Below are 15,833 nucleotides of genomic sequence, written 5' to 3'. Positions count from 1 at the left end.
TCTTTACCATCTGAGCCACCACAGAAGCCCCTTGGCTTCAAAGGTCCTGCTACTTTAGAAGCTGATGCAAAGAGGTTTAGATGGGGCAAGTGGGAAGAAAGCTCCAGGGTCAGGTCTAGCAGAAGCCTTGGGAAGGGGTGTGGCAGCAGCCAGGCTTCCCAGCATGTCTCCATCAAGACCGCTAACAGTTGTCCTGCCTGTCCACTGTGTGGAGGAAGGAGCCAGGGGGCCAGGGAGCAGGAATCTGGGTGCCCCTCCCCCAGACTCAGGATCCCAGCTGACTTGACAGAGGAGGGAGACAAGGCAGGGCTGGCTCTTACCCAGGTCAAAGCAGGGACTGCCCAGCAAACTTGCCAGATGCTCTTCCTCTTAAAAAGGAACCAGCCAGGCTTCCCTGGTGGTCCAGCGGTTAAGAATCCGCCTTGCCAATGCAGGGGGCACAAGTTCGATCCCTGACCCAGGAAGATTCCACATGCTGCAGAGCAACTAAGCCTGTGTACCACAACTACTGAGCCCACGTGGTGCAACTCCTGAAGCCTGTGTGTCTACAGCCTGTGCTCTGCAACAAGAGGAACCACTGCGATGAAAAGCCCGCATATTGCAACTAGGAAGTAGCCCCCACTCGACACAGCTAGAGAAAGCAGCAAGGAAGACCTAGCACGGCCATGAATAAATAAATAATTTTAAAAAGAAAAAACGGAACCAGCTCATCTCTAGGCACCATTTCACTTGAGATTCACGATCTTCCCAACAGAAGGCAGGGAAAACATGATCATACCCATTTTACAGAGGAGAAAGCAGAGGCAGTGACTTGCCTCAAATCACTCAGAATATTCTAGGCTGGATCAGCACCACAGCTGATAAACTTTCAAGGACCCTAGAAGGCCTCTCCACCACAGAAGGCAATGGTTCCCACTGGGAGTTTATGGACCAGTGTAGGGCTGGCTGTCTAACAAGGACCACCTGGAGGGGCCTGGACCCTGGCCGAAGAATGAGAGGAAGGGCAGTGGGTGCTCTTACCTGGAGGGAGACTCTAAGTCAGCACGGCTGAGGATGCGATGCTGCTGGGGGCTGTAGAGCCATTGGAAGGCTGTCAGTGTCCTCTCCTCAATCCGGAACCGTCCCTCCTGCACGTACCTGCGGGTGAGGCGGGAGAGAGTGAGGCGGTGGGCAGCCAGGGCCCTGCAGAGGTCCTCTGGGAGTTGGCCCTCCGTGCCACAAAGTGACAGATGAGAGGTACCTGTCCCCAGATACCCCTGCTCATCAGCCATAAAGTCTTATCTCCAAAGAGCCATGATTTAAATTCCCTGAAGAAGAGGCAGCTATACGGAGCAACTCAATAGATGGAAAAGCTTTCTAAGTGTTAGTTGTCTAAAGTTGAAAGGAGTCAGTCGAAAGGGTAAGTCTCCTGTCACCAGAGGCATACAAGCAGAGGCTGGGCAGAGAACACAAGCATCAGACAAGGGTCCATTCTCCAAACCCCTTATAAGACTGACACATTGGACTTCTTGAGCTCATAGCAGGAGAAAGCATGCTCTGGAGTGGGGGTCATGAGTCAGATGTCAGGATTAGATCTTCCAGAACATCAAGGGTCTCTCCCAGAGTTCCAGTCACCCTGGGGATCGACACTCAGCCCAGAGCAAGGATCAGGGAAGCTGGACCAGGCAAGGTGAACACAAAGCGATCTCATTCACTTCGGCCACCAACTCCTGATAGATTCATAAATCCATCCATTAATCCAGTATTTACTGAGCGTCTATGAGCAAAAGAGTCATAATCCTTGACATCCTGGAGCCTACAGTTTTGTGGAAAGAGAAGCCATCAATAATCACATGAACTAATATATCATTATAAACCGGCCCCCTCACACACAGTGGGACTGTCAATTGGTTACAAGCCCTCTGCTGGACAGCCTGACAACGTCTGTCTAAATTACAGTTGCAGTTCCTCTGTAATCCAGCGATCCCCCTTCAGAGAATTTATCTTCGGATTCTAGCACATGCACAAGGTTATCCGTGGCACTGTTTCTAATAACAAAAGACAAGGAATGGACCAAGCACCCATCAGTAGAGGGCTGGTTAGATAAATAACGGTGCATCCATATAGTAAAACAGTGTGCAGCCATACAGAATGTTTTTATTGAGGGCACTCCCTGTGTGCTATCATGCAAAGATCTCCAGGATACATTGCTTTATCTCTTTTTTTTTGAGTTTTTGTTTTTCTTTTTGATACATTGTTTTAAAAGGGGGGAAAAATAAAGTAAGAATTTTTATTTGTTTATCTTTACATGTAGAAATTCTGGAGACACCAAGCTAATAAAAAGTAGTTACCTAGGTGGGGGTAAGGACAAGCTGGGGGAATGCGGGGAGGGAGTAACTTTTTAACAATGTGTCTTTTTATACAGGAGAGGTATTATCTATGATTACAAATCTTTAATTATGTGTGTGCATATGAAATTACAAACTGCATAAAGTGCTATGATAAAAAACAAATTGTGCAGCCACTCTGATACTGCCTGATCAGGCACTGGCTTTGTTGAAGGAGGAGATTTCCCAGAACGAGGGTTGCTGGAGGGCAGAGGGCTTCCGTTGGTTGCTCCTATGGTCTCCCAAACCAGGGCATCTGGTGCCCACCTGTCTCCCTTCACTCTCTTCAATATGATCTGATGGGCATTTCGGGAAGATCGTCCTGGAGGAAAAGGGCAAGGCAGCCAGGTTAGATGTTCTCGCAGGGGGTTCCAATGGGACAATGTTAGTTTGCCCAGGGGACAGTGCTGGAACGCAGAGACATGGCAGGACTCAAGTGAGAGAAGGAAGAAGTATCATCTGGACCTGGGGTGGGTCAGACATGGTGAACGGGAGACAGGCAACAAAGTTTTTCCTGAGTCTGTGGTTTGTGTGGGCATCTGGCTGCAGTGTCATTCTCGCTGGACAAGAACAAGTTTAGGAGGGAAGATCACGATTTTATGACTTTCCTTTGTGGGACATGACCTTCCTCTGCTTCCTGCCTCAAGATGGCTCCTGTCCTATAAAACCTGGCTCAAAACATGACTCCTTAGAAAAAATAATAACTTGGCTCCTCCAGGAAGCCTTCCCTGATTAATCCCATCCTATTGTGATGAGTGTCTATGCCTTTCCCCATTCTCGGGCTCCTCCAAATGTGCTCCTCCTCCTTGCTCCAGCCACCCCTCCTCTCCTCTCCCCAAGGCAGGGCAGAAGGGACTGTCGTCCAGTCATTGCAGGCACCTCGGCATGGATTCCACTTCCCTTCTTCAGGTGAGAGATTTTCCACTGTAAGTCCCAGATCCCTCGTCTGTAAAATTGGAGTAATAACACCACCCACTTCGAAAGGTTGTTAAGAGGATTAAATGAGATAATTCGAGGAAAGCTCCTGCCACATGGTCATCCTTATCACCTCCCCTCTACCCCCCCCCACCCCCCACCCCATCTTCATCTGTCCTCACCGGTCATCGGCTTTACCTGCTTCACTCATGACAGATAAACCCTCTCCCTACACGCTCTCCTCCAAGCTTCACATGAAATCTCTCAGAACTGGCTGATCCCATTTCAGAGACGAGGAAGAAGAGACATGGGGGATGGAAGTGAACTCGTCCAAGGTCACATACACACAGGAAGCAGCAGCCTTCTCTGGACCTTCATCCCCTGGCATCCAGTCCTCTCTCCATACACAGACACACATCCTCTCCCTCCTCCGTACCAGCCCCCACTTCCCAGCACAGATCTTGTCACCCCCTCCCCTGGCCAAAAAGGTTAGGGGCTTCCCACCACATATCAAATGTCCTCCAAACTGCTCACCTGAGAGGTCTAATTCTTCCCCACTTTGCTCCCCTCCAGTCTTTCCCACCATAACATGCCTTCCCCCAACAACTCCCACCCCTACATTCTCAATCTTTTTGTCCTTCTCTAAAGACGCCCTGCCTTTTCTAACCTCGGAGCTTTAGCTCAGGCGGTGCGCAGATCTCAGCTGCCCTCCCTCCATCTGTGTCTTGCTCCACCCTGCCCAACTGCTCAAACCACACAGCCTCTAAAAATCTGTCCCCAGCCTCCCAGAGAGCCTCCAAAGTGGTTCCAAGTTTCCGGGGATGCTTTGCTTAACCTTGATCACAACTGCTCTCTGCCGGCTCGTACGTGAGTTATTTATGTGCCTGTCTGTCTCCCTGCTAGAGTGCAAAGATTGTATCTGATCATCTCTGAAGTCCCTGTAACATTCTCACCCAGCTCCCCAGTCAACTGAGCCAGTTTGCTCTAAAAAAAATCACGACAGTCACAGTCATCAACTCACTATGTTCTTGAGAAGATTCTTCCAGAGACTGCTTTGACATAGATGATCTCCATTAATGAATCCAATTTACTAACTTAGGAGGGGGATTGGCTGCACTGATTTCATCGACTACAGGAAAACAGAACATCATCCATCCCCAGATGTCTTGCCTATAAACCTGTCTCGTACCTGAAACTCTACTGAACAGTACCCAGGAGATTAAGCACTGCAGAGGGTCAACCTTGGAAGTCACTAACAGCCATTCACACTTTAGCAGGAACCAGCTTCTCAGATTATCGCTGGGAAAGTAGGAGGCACGATCAGGGACATTGAAAGGAACAAGAAGAGAAGGAGCAGAAACCACTCACATAAGAGGCCTCCAGTGTGGAGGATGCAATCCATCACCAAAAGAGAGAAGGGTCAGGCACTTTAGAGGTTACACCTATGTTTTCAGTTGAACACTGGGGTAGGTCAGGCGGGCACTGAAACCTGAACCTTGAAATCATTTTGCTGAGTGAAAGAAGCTAGTCACAAGGGACCACGTGCTGTATGACTCCATTTATATGAAATGATGTCCAGAATAGACAGATCCATAAAGAGAGAAAGATTAGTGGTTGCTTAAGACTGGGGGTGGCGGGGAGGGGAACTGCTGAAGGTTATGGGATTTCTTTGGGGGATGATGAAAATGTTCTAAAATTGACTATGGTGATAGTTGCACAGTCCTGTAAATATACAGTCCCACTGAATTTTACACTTTGGGTAGATTGTGTGACACATGAATCCTATTTCAATAAGGCTGCTGTTAAAATGAGTGAATATCTAATAGTGCATACTGATATAAATTAATGATTGAACAATTAAATAAATGGAGAGGAAAGAGACAAACCTCACGTGCAGAAGAATTCCAAACAATATATGTAAACACTCTACCCCCAGGAAGGTGGACCACAGCTCTGCTCTGCTTAGATACGGGCTTCACAGAGTAACTTCCTTCAAAGAGTACACTATGGAGAGGGGGAGGGCAGTAACACCCACAAGCACTACTTCAGCCAGGTGGTCAAAGTCAACATCAACAAGCTTTTTTTTTTGGCCACACCCCAGCGGCACGGAAGATCTTAGGTTCCCCCTCCTCCAGGCATTGAACCTGTGCCTCTGTGGAAGCACGGAGCTCTAACCACTGGACTGTCAGGGAATTCCCTTGATAAGCTATGTTGACGTAGGGATCCTTAATACAATGTATGAAAATGACACTCTATCCTTGTGATCTTCTTCTCCCAAATTCATAATTCCAATCTAATAATGAGAAAAACATCAGATACGTCCCAGTTGAGGGACACCATCCTACAAAACAGGACCACAACTCCTCAAAACTGTCAAAGTCATCAAAAACAAGAAAAGTCCAAGAAACTGCCACAGCATAGAGAAGTAATTACATTAATTACTAAATGCCATGTGGTATCTAGATGGGACCCTATAACAGAAAAAGGACATAAGAAATCTGAATAATTTATGGGGCTTAGTCAATAATAACATATCAATATTGGTTCATTTTTGCAAGAGATGTATCATACTAGTGTAAGAAGCTAATAATGTGGAAAACTGGGTGTGGGATATATGGGAACACTGTACCATCTTCTCAAAGTTTTGGAAATCTAAAGCTGTTTTAAGGGCTTCCCTGATGGCTCAGCAGGTAAAGAATCCACCTGCAATACAGGAGACACAGGAGACTTGGGTTCGATCCCTGAGTCGGGACGATGCCCTGGAGGAGAGCATGAAAACCATTCCAGCATTCTTCCCTGGAGAATCCCAAGGACTGAGGAGACTGGCGGGCCACAGTCCAAAGGGTCACAAACAGTTGGATGCAACTGAGCAACTACATATGCACACATGCAAAGCTGTGATAAAATACAAAATTTACCAAAAAAAAAATATTAATCTCCACGATGAAGTGCTTTTGCAGATCATTGTGAAAAATATATATAATAAGCAAATCAACAAGGGGGAAAAGGACAAAGGAAATTAAATGAGTAGTTTACAAAAGTAGAAACACAAATGACCAATAAATATTAAAAAATCAACTTCTATAAGAAACGAAAATTAAAACAACAAAAAACTATTTTTCACCAGCAACATGAGCCAAGGTTTAAGTTTGTGATTAATAATTCCCAGTATGAGCAAAATTGTGGGGAATGTGCAACTCACATATCACTGGAGATAATATGTGTGTGTGTGTTAGTCACTCTGTCATACCCAACTCTCTGCAACCCCACAGATTGTACCCCACCAGGCTCCCCTGTCCATGGAATTCTCCAGGCAAGAATACTAGAGTTGGGTTGCCATTTTCTTTTCCAGCAGATCTTCCCAACCAAGGGATCAAACCCTGGTCTCCTGCATTACAGGCAGATTCTTTACCAACTGAGCCACAGGGAAGCCCATAAAATGGTGCAGTTTCTTTGGTGATCAATTTGGCATGGCACAACATACGCTTCCTTTTACTCTGTGATTTCACTTTGGAGAATACATCCAACCATTATCTTTCCACATGTTTGCATGGGTATACGTTCCCTGCAGCGAGGTTTGCAATATCAAAATATTCAGAATTCCTTGAAAGGCCATCCATAGAGGCTACACAAAGAAATTATGGTTCAACTGTGAATGGAATACTTTACAGTCAGTCAAAAGTATGTTGCCAGAGCATTCTGCACTGTTTTTCAAGTACTCACACAACCCTAGCCTGTAGCCTCTGTCAGGTTCTTCCCCCAGATCCAAAGCCCCACCATCAGAAACTGGGCAACAGGCCCTCAGACAGTAAGAGGAATGCCAAAAAGTCTTACATATTTAATAACTTGATCTGATGAACCCAACCAAATCCTAATTTAGTTTTTGGTACTTTATGGAGAATTTGGAGGAGGAACCTTCAAAGCAAGAGCTGTTCTAAAAGAGTAAGTAAACGTCAGACATATTTGTTGCCCAAAGAATATTCCCCACCCTCCTTCCCACTCAAAATTTTGTGGTTTGGGTGGAACTAACTCCAGCCCCCAGATTCCAGGGTGAGCACATGACCCAGCCTGGCCAATCTAAGCAGTCCATCCCCCAGTCCACAGTGATTGGCTGAAGGATGGCCATGTGACCCAAACTATGTCAATGAAATGACATTCTGAAACTTTCGCTAGAACCACTGAGAAAAAGAAGCTCTTTTTCCAGGTGGGTTTTGCTCATCTGGAGGGTTGCCTGCAACTCCTGAGAGCCACCTTATTTCCACAAAGGAATAAAGAGGGGACAGAAGAAAGAGAAAGGACAGAGAGAGTAGAATGTTATTTGGTGACATTACTTGAGCACTTGAATCCAGTTTTGTCTGAAACATGGAAAGTTCTTGTGTTTTCATATCTGTAAGCCAATATTCTTAAAAGGGAGCCAATACTCGCTTGTACTCTTAAGCCAATTTTAGTTGAGAAAACTGACTCAGTCTGAAATTCAGGAAGCAGAAGCCAAGGCTGATCATGTTGGGATCATGCCATGGAGTTCAGAAGGTGTCTTGTCCTCAAGAGTGCTCCCTGCCAGACAGTCTGACCACTCAAGTCATGTCTTCAGGACCTTCTCAATGCCATGGGCTTTTTTACCCAGGAGTGAAAGGTGATCCAAAACTTAATTAGGGTACTAATAATGATCTGTGCTTCATCAGGTGAACCTGATGATCACTTTGGTTGGACCCAAGATCCAACCCAGCCACACATCAGGGCAGAGAGAGTCAGAGCAGGAATCCAAGCTCTGCCCCCTTTAAGACTCTGCCTGTTTCCTCCTCCATGGAGGGGGAGGAAAGGAATCAAACTGCACAAACTGACCTGGAAGGCCCTGGGGTCCTAGGGTGGCACCTCCTCTCCAGAGAGAGGGCACTAACTCTACTTTTATCTGATTTATGTATCGGGGTTTCATCTGAAGAGTAACTCCACTGCTAAAGGGCAATTTTGATTATTTGGACCTTGATTCTTGGAACTCTTGAAGTGCAGGATGGACTGAGCAGGCTGGAAACCCACTGACCCCTCTTGCTCTGACATGCTGAGATTTTTTTGACAATGTGAACTTGGAATAGCGGCCAGGCCCAACATTCAGGAATTAAGAAGCAAAAAGGAGGAGGAGGGACTTCTCTGGTGGTCCAATGGTTAAGAATCTGCCTTGCAATGCAGGGACATGGGTTCCATGCCTGGGTGGGGAACAAAGATCCCACATGCTAAGAGTCAACTTAGCCAGTGAGCAACTACTGAGTCCTTGCACTGCAACTAGAGGGTCCACGTGCCACAATGAAAAGATCTCGCCTGTTGCAACTAAGACACAGACAAATAAGTAAATTTAAAAAAAAAAAAGAAAGAAAGAGGAGTTAAGCCCCTGGGGAAATCCTGAGTTCAAACCCTGACTCTGTAACTTGCTTGCTGAGTGACCTTAATTAACTACCTTCCTTCTCTGAGCCCCAGTTTCCTCATCTGTAAGGGGTGGGGGGGGGGCGGTGCCAATACCCTTCTAAAGGAAATCAACCCTGAATATTCATTGGAAGAACTGATGCTGAAGCTGAAGCTCCAATGCTTTGGCCACCTGATGCGACTCATTGGGAAAGCCCCTGATGGTGGGAAAGATTGAAGGCGGGAGGAGAAGAGGGTGGCAGAGGATGAGATGGTTAGATAGCATCACTGACTCAATGGACATGAATCTGAGCAAACTCCGGGAGATAGTGAAGGACAGAAGAGCCTGGCGTCCTGCAGTCCATGGGGTCGTAAAGAGTCAAACACGACTTAGAGTCTGAACAACAACAATACCTTCCTCTGCGTATGGCTGTAAAGAGTAACTGAATCAATGCCTGATTATGGCAGAGCCAGCAGGAAGGACTCTGGAAGCCAGGTTGCAATTATTAAGGATACTATTGTTATTCTTTGTATTCAGGCTACAGAATGTACCTGGCAAGCAGTGTCCTGGAATTCTTTTTAAGGATGCCCCTGGCCCTGGTGTGGATGGAGGATTTGAGATGGGGAGGGGTCCCAGTCAGACATTCTTAAAATCCTTCCAGGACAGGGGTGGGCTGAACAGGCTGCCCTGCATTCTAAGTCCCGCCAAGCAGAGGTCAGATCCCTGATTGAAACAGCCCTCAACATTCGGACAACCGGGACTTGGGCCCAACCCAGGTGACTCCTCGGTGATGCGTCTGAAACCTTCTTGGCCCGCAGTCTGGCAACCTGACACCGCAGGCTCTGATTTCCCAGCCCAGACAGGACTGCGGTGGGGGTAGGGGCAACGACCCAGCTACCCGGGGACCTTTTCCCTCACTTCCTAGGCTCCCCTTTATCAAACACCCCATCTCCAAGGTGCCCACCGCCGCGAGTCCTCATGTAGGTGAAGTGAGACATTTCCTTGAACAGGCGAGATGAGAATTGTAGGTTGGACCCCCTCGGGGTCCAGTCTGTGGCCCGACCCAGAGCAGCAGAAGGTTTGAGGGTAGGAAGGGGAGTCCCTCTGCACAAAGAGAGCTAACGAAGACCGAGGTCCTCCCAAAGCCTAACGTCGGGGACAGGGGCCGGGGTCCGGGCGACGATCGCTCTGGAGAACCGAGAAGACCAGGCTCGGGTCGCGGGACTGAGATGACCAGGCAGCCCGGCGCCTCTAGTTCAACCCGGCCCCGCCGCCTTCGCTCGAGAAGAAACTTCGAGCCAGCGCCCCCGCTCCTCCCCGCGCTCCGCCCGGCCTCAGCACGCGGGTTCGCGCCCGCACCAGGCCCCGCACCCCCCGGCTGCCCACTCACCAGCGCACCAGCTGCCAGCGCTTCTCCCCGGGCGCCCGGCGACCCGCCATGCTTCCCGGCCGCCGCCCGCTCCCCACCCGCCACCGGCCGCACCGTGGAAGCAGCTCCGGCTGCCGCAGGCCACTGCCGAGGGCGCGCTCCGCAGCGCGGGTCCGGCGGGCGGGGCGGGAGCGAGGCGATTCGGCCGGAGCCCGGGCGGTGCGTCCGGCCGCGCGCATCTCCCCCCGGACGGCCGCCGGCCCCGCCCTTGGAGTCGGTCCGGGCTGGGTCACCGCGCTCCTCGCCGCGGCCGAGAGACCGCAGCCGGTCCCCTCACTGCCTTCACCCACGCCCAGCCTGCCCAGAGGCGCAGCGGAGCCGACTCGCTTTGGAGCACTGGGCGAGGAGTCAGGTTCTCCAAATTCTACCTAACTTGCTGAGTGACTCGAGTGAATTCACTTAATCCCACTGTTTCACTTCCTTACGACACCTGTTCCACCTACCCAGAAAGTTATGCCCCAAAATAAACTACTATAAATGGCTTAAATAAAAACTGATGCGCCTTACTCCCCACCGATTATTATTATTGAACTATTATTGATTATTATTATTGAACTATTGAACTATTGAATTATTATAATTCAATTGATTATTGAACTATTTTATTGAACTATTATTGAACTATTTTAAGACGACAGTCATCGGCTTCCCAGGTGGTTCAGAGGTAAAGAATCTGCCTGCCAATAAAAAAGAGGCAGGACACTTCAGTTTCATCCCTGGGTCTGGAAGATCCCTTGGAGGAGGAAATGGCAATCCACTCCAGTATTCTTGCCTGGAAAATTTCATGGACAGAGGAGCCTGGCGGGTTATAGTTCCATGGGGTCACAAAGAGTTGGATAGGACTGAAACGTCTGAGCACAGTACTCACAATAAAATATTATGGCATTGGCGCAGAACGTTGCCAAACCCTAGGATCATCTCCACCCAGGCCTTCAAACTACTTCCACCCCAGAACTGTTAATTTGAGTTGAGCAGAGACCAGCCTGGCCCACAGCATCATGGGAGCCTGGTTTGAAGGAGCTGAGTGTTAGACATGTTTATAGAGACTGCACGCAGCAGAGTGCCATCCACCTGCCTCTCATGTCAGGACAGTCCACATCCTTTGAAGGAGGGAAACTTATGCAGAGAGGAGAATATCTGGCTCTGGATGTAGAGCTCTGGAAGCTTATCTTCTCATTAGGGACTGGGGGCCCCTACTCAGGAGCTTGGCACAAGTTTCCAGGGGAATCCAAATGCTACTGACATCTGTGACCATATCCATAGGCATCCTCCCCAAAAATCAAGATCACATAAATCCTGAGGATCCTTATCTGAGCTTTCCAGTAGGTCTCAACTAAAGAACTGACAGGAAGTAACAAGGCATGAAAAACCTAAACAACATGTAAAAGGAAACAGGGAAGGAGTAACAAGCAAGACTGGCAGCTCGCCTTTGACCTTAAGTATAGTGTCTAGCAGGAGGCTAGCAATTGCCTTTGAATATCCTATCTTTAAGCTTCCCCAACATAATTAACAAGAAACCAAGGAAATAGAAGGTCTAAAAACATCCCCAGATGTGTAATATGTGTATTTCAAATTAGTGAAAGATACCGTGATGTGACAATTAACCATTTACAGGGAGAAAAAAAGGCTTCTATTTCACATCACAAAGTATATTTCAGATGAATTATAAATGTAAATGTATAAATATATAAAAAGGACTCGAAAAAATACATAGGTAAGTTTTGTCATATTAAAATAAGGATGGACTTTTTAAAGCTTGGCATCAATGTCAGAAGTCTTATGGAAAGAAAGTAATGGATTTGACTAAAATAAAAATATTTAACCTTAGCACATCACAAAAGTATAGTAAGCAAAGTTAAAAGGCAAATATCAAACAGATTTAAAAATATATATGCCTGTATTTGAATATCTATATTCACAGATTATTCACAATGACAAATGAGTGGAAGCAACCCAAGTATTCATGAGTGTATTAATGAATAAGCAAAATGTGGTCTTCACATAAGATGAAATATTATTCAGCCTTAAAAAGGAAGGAAATTCTGACACATGCTACAACATGGGTGACCTTTGAAGATATTATGCTAAGTGAAATAAACAAGTCACAGAGAACAATATTGTATGAGTTCACTTCCATGAAGTACCTAGAGTACTTACATTTATAAAGACCGAAAGTAGAATGATAGTTGGCAAGGTCTGGGGTTGGAAAGGGAAGAATGGGGAGTTAGTTTTAATGGGTACAGCTTTTCAACTCTACAAGATGAAAAGAATTCTAGAAATGGTCAGTGGTGATGCTGCACAGCAATGCGAATGTATTTAATGCCATTGAATTGTACCCTTTAAAATAGTTACGAGGACGTCTCTAGTGGCTCAGTGGTAAGGCATTGGCTCACCAATGCAGGAGACACAGCTTCCATCCATGATCTGGGAAGATTTCACATATGGCAGAACAACTAAGCCCATGTATCACAACTACTGAGCCTGTGCTCTAGAGCCTGGGAGCAACGACTGTTGAACCCATGTGTGCAACTCTGGAAGCCCAGGTATCCTAGAGCCCAGCTCTGCAACAAGAGAAGCCACCACAATGAGAAGCCTGTGCGTGGCAACTAGAGAAAAGTCCACGAACAACAAAGACCCAGCAAGGCCATAAATAAACAAATAAAATTATTTGTTTTAAATAGTTACAGTAGCAAATTCTATGTTGTATATGTTTTACTATACAGTAAAAAATTTAAATGTTGAAAGCTTTTAGTATAAAGAAATAAGAAATGATAAATGTTCTAATAGAAAAAGGGGCAAAGGACATGAACAAACAATTCACAAAAGAAATATAAATAGATAGGAGACACATTTTTAAAACTTAATATTACTGGAAATTAAGCACTTGAAAATTTAAGTGTGACAGTACTTTTTTTACTTGTCAAATTTGGAACAGTTGGTTGTTGCTGAATTGTTGTTAATTATCCCTTGCAGGGCTTGTGTGGAGAAGGGAAGTGGACTCTCCCAGTTATGACTGAGACTGATATACAAATTGGTCCAACTATTGTTCATGGCAATTTGACAGTATGATCAAAAGTCAACAAATGTGTATATCCCTTGACTTAGTAATTTTCTCTTTTTGAAATTGATCCTAAGGAGATAATTAGAAATGTAAAGAAGGGACTTCCCTGGTGGTCCAGTGGTTAAGTCTCTGCTTTCCAATGCATGGGTTCAATCCCTGGTCAGGAAACTAAGATCCCACATGATGCAAGGTGTGGCCAAAATTTTAAAAGGTAAATAAAAAATAAAATTAAAAAAAAATTAAATAGATAACCTAATAAGGACCTACTGTTGACTGTGTGGATCACAATAAACTGTGGAAAATTCTTCAAGAGATGGGAATAGCAGACCACCTGACCTGCCTCTTGAGAAACCTATATGCAGGTCAGGAGGCAACAGTTAGAACTGGACATGGAACAACAGACTGGTTCCAAATAGGGAAAGGAGTACGTCAAGGCTGTATATTGTCACACTGCTTATTCAACTTCTTTTTTTTTTTTTTTTTTGGCTTATTCAACTTCTATGCAGAGTACATCATGAGAAACGCTGGGCTAGAAGAAGCACAAGCTGGAATCAAGATTGCCGGGAGAAATATCAATAACCTCAGATATGCAGATGATACCACCCTTAATGGCGGAAAGTGAAGAGGAACTAAAAAGCCTCTTGATGAAAGTGAAAGAGGAGAGTGAAAAAGTTGGCTTAAAGCTCAACATTCAGAAAATGAAGATTATGGCATCTGGTCCCATCACTTCATGGGAAATAGATGGGGAAACTGTGGAAACAGTGTCAGACTTTATTTTTGGGGGCTCCAAAATCACTGCAGATGGTGATTGCACCCATGAAATTAAAAGACACTTACTCCTTGGAAGGAAAGTTATGACCAACCTAGATAGCATATTCAAAAGCAGAGACATTATTTTGCCAATAAAGATCCATCTAGTCAAGGCTATGGTTTTTCCAGTGGTCATGTATGGACGTGAGAGTTGGACTGTGAAGAAAGCTGAGCACTGAAGAACTGATGCTTTTGAACTGTGGTGTTGGAGAAGACTCTTGAGAGTCCCTTGGACTGCAAGGAGATCCAACCAGTTCATTCTAAAGGAGATCAGTCCTGGGTGTCCTTTGGAAGGAATGATGCTAAAGCTGAAACTCTAGTACTTTGGCCACCTCATGTGAAGAGTTGACTCATTGGAAAAGATCCTGATGCTGGGAGGGATTGGGGGCAGGAGGAGAAGGGGACAACAGAGGATGAGATGGCTGGATGGCATCACGGACTCAATGGACGTGAGTTTGAGTGAACTCTGGCAGTTGGTGATGGACAGGGAGGCCTGGCATGCTGCGATTCATGGGGTCGCAAAGAGTCGGACACGACTAAGCGACTGAACTGAACTGAACTGAACTGTCCAGCATAAGGAACTCTACTCAATACTCTGTAATGACCTACATGGGTAAAGAATCTAGAAAAGAGTAGATATATGTATATGAAGAATGGATCACGTTGCATACCCTGAAACTAGCACAACATTGTAAATCAACTACACACCAATAAAAATTTAAAAAAAAAAAAAAGAAATGTGGGGGGAAAAAACTGAAGGCAACGCAAAAGTCCAATAGGAGATTAAATAAGTGAAGAAGCACGCCCGAGTGATGGAACATTATACAGCTACTAAGAAAGATTTACTGGCATGAAAAAAAAATCAAGATATATTTTGAAATGAAAAAAATTGTTACCAAGTAGAATGAGTATATTAATATACTTGTAGAAAATCTGGAAGAACTACACATTTAAAAAGTGACTTTATCTCTGGGTGTGTGAAGTTACAGTGGTTTTTATCTTACTGTTTTTCTTACCCATATATCCTAATTTTTCTAAGTAAACATTTTGTGCAACAAGAAAAAATACAATAAGTCACTTTTCACATGATTAAACTACCAAGATACTCATAACATTACTGCTTATAACATTAAGAAATAGAAACAATCTAATTATCAGACAATAAAAACATGGATAGACACAGTACACTGTACTTTATCAATACAATGAAAAACACTGTAGCAGGAGGAAAATGTTCACGCTATATTGCTAAGCCAAAAAGCAGATGACAAATTGAGATGATAAAATTATATATAAATAAGATTTTATATAGTTAGAGCTTTTTTAATGCCAAATGTTACAATTTGTTAAGCCTGGAAGGTAAAAGTGGGCAATTTTTATGTCTTTGCTTATTGAGAGTTCCAAAGTTTTCTACAATGAATAATAAGGAAAAAATTTTTTTAATTTTAATACACAGGCATTGATGAGTGAATGAAAACATGTAAATGCTTCTGTAATAAAACACAATATTTAAAAGAACTGCCAAGACTTCCCTGGTGGTCCAGTGGCTAAGACTCCACACTTCCAATGCAGGGGGCCTGGGTTTCATCTCTGGGCAGGAAATTAGATGCCACATGCCACAAGTAAGAACCAGTGCACACAAATTAATGAATAAATATGTTTTTAAAACCTGGCTGAAGGAAGTGGTACGTTTAGGCAAAATGTGGAGCATTACATGTGGTAAAACTAATACAAAATTAGGGGAAAATGAAGGAAAAGAGGGGCCACAATTATACCAGATCACCAAAGAATTGGGGAACTCATTGCCCAAGATCATGGAGAGCAATCTGGAATGGAAAAATTTCAGGCACAGGCAGT

General features: G+C 45.2%; 1 protein-coding gene across 1 annotated transcript in view; it reads right to left on the bottom strand.

Moving 5' to 3' along the window:
* The window catches only part of RAP1GAP2 (RAP1 GTPase activating protein 2), a 218,431-nt gene extending 208,300 nt beyond the window's left edge, over positions 1 to 10,131 (bottom strand). Inside the window, exons 1-2 of the mRNA XM_070772829.1 lie at positions 10,067 to 10,131; positions 1,021 to 1,137 (exon numbers count right to left, since the gene is read on the bottom strand). Coding sequence (XP_070628930.1) covers positions 1,021 to 1,137; positions 10,067 to 10,116 — 167 coding nt within the window. The 5' untranslated portion in view covers positions 10,117 to 10,131. The remainder of the gene's footprint in view (positions 1 to 1,020; positions 1,138 to 10,066) is intronic.
* Between the last annotated feature and the right edge of the window lie 5,702 nt (positions 10,132 to 15,833).

Source organism: Bos indicus, chromosome 19 (genome assembly GCF_029378745.1).
Source record: "Bos indicus isolate NIAB-ARS_2022 breed Sahiwal x Tharparkar chromosome 19, NIAB-ARS_B.indTharparkar_mat_pri_1.0, whole genome shotgun sequence".
NCBI lineage: Eukaryota > Metazoa > Chordata > Mammalia > Artiodactyla > Bovidae > Bos > Bos indicus.
The sequence above is the reverse complement of the archived record's forward strand: the minus strand, read 5'-3'. Positions and strand labels throughout refer to the sequence as shown.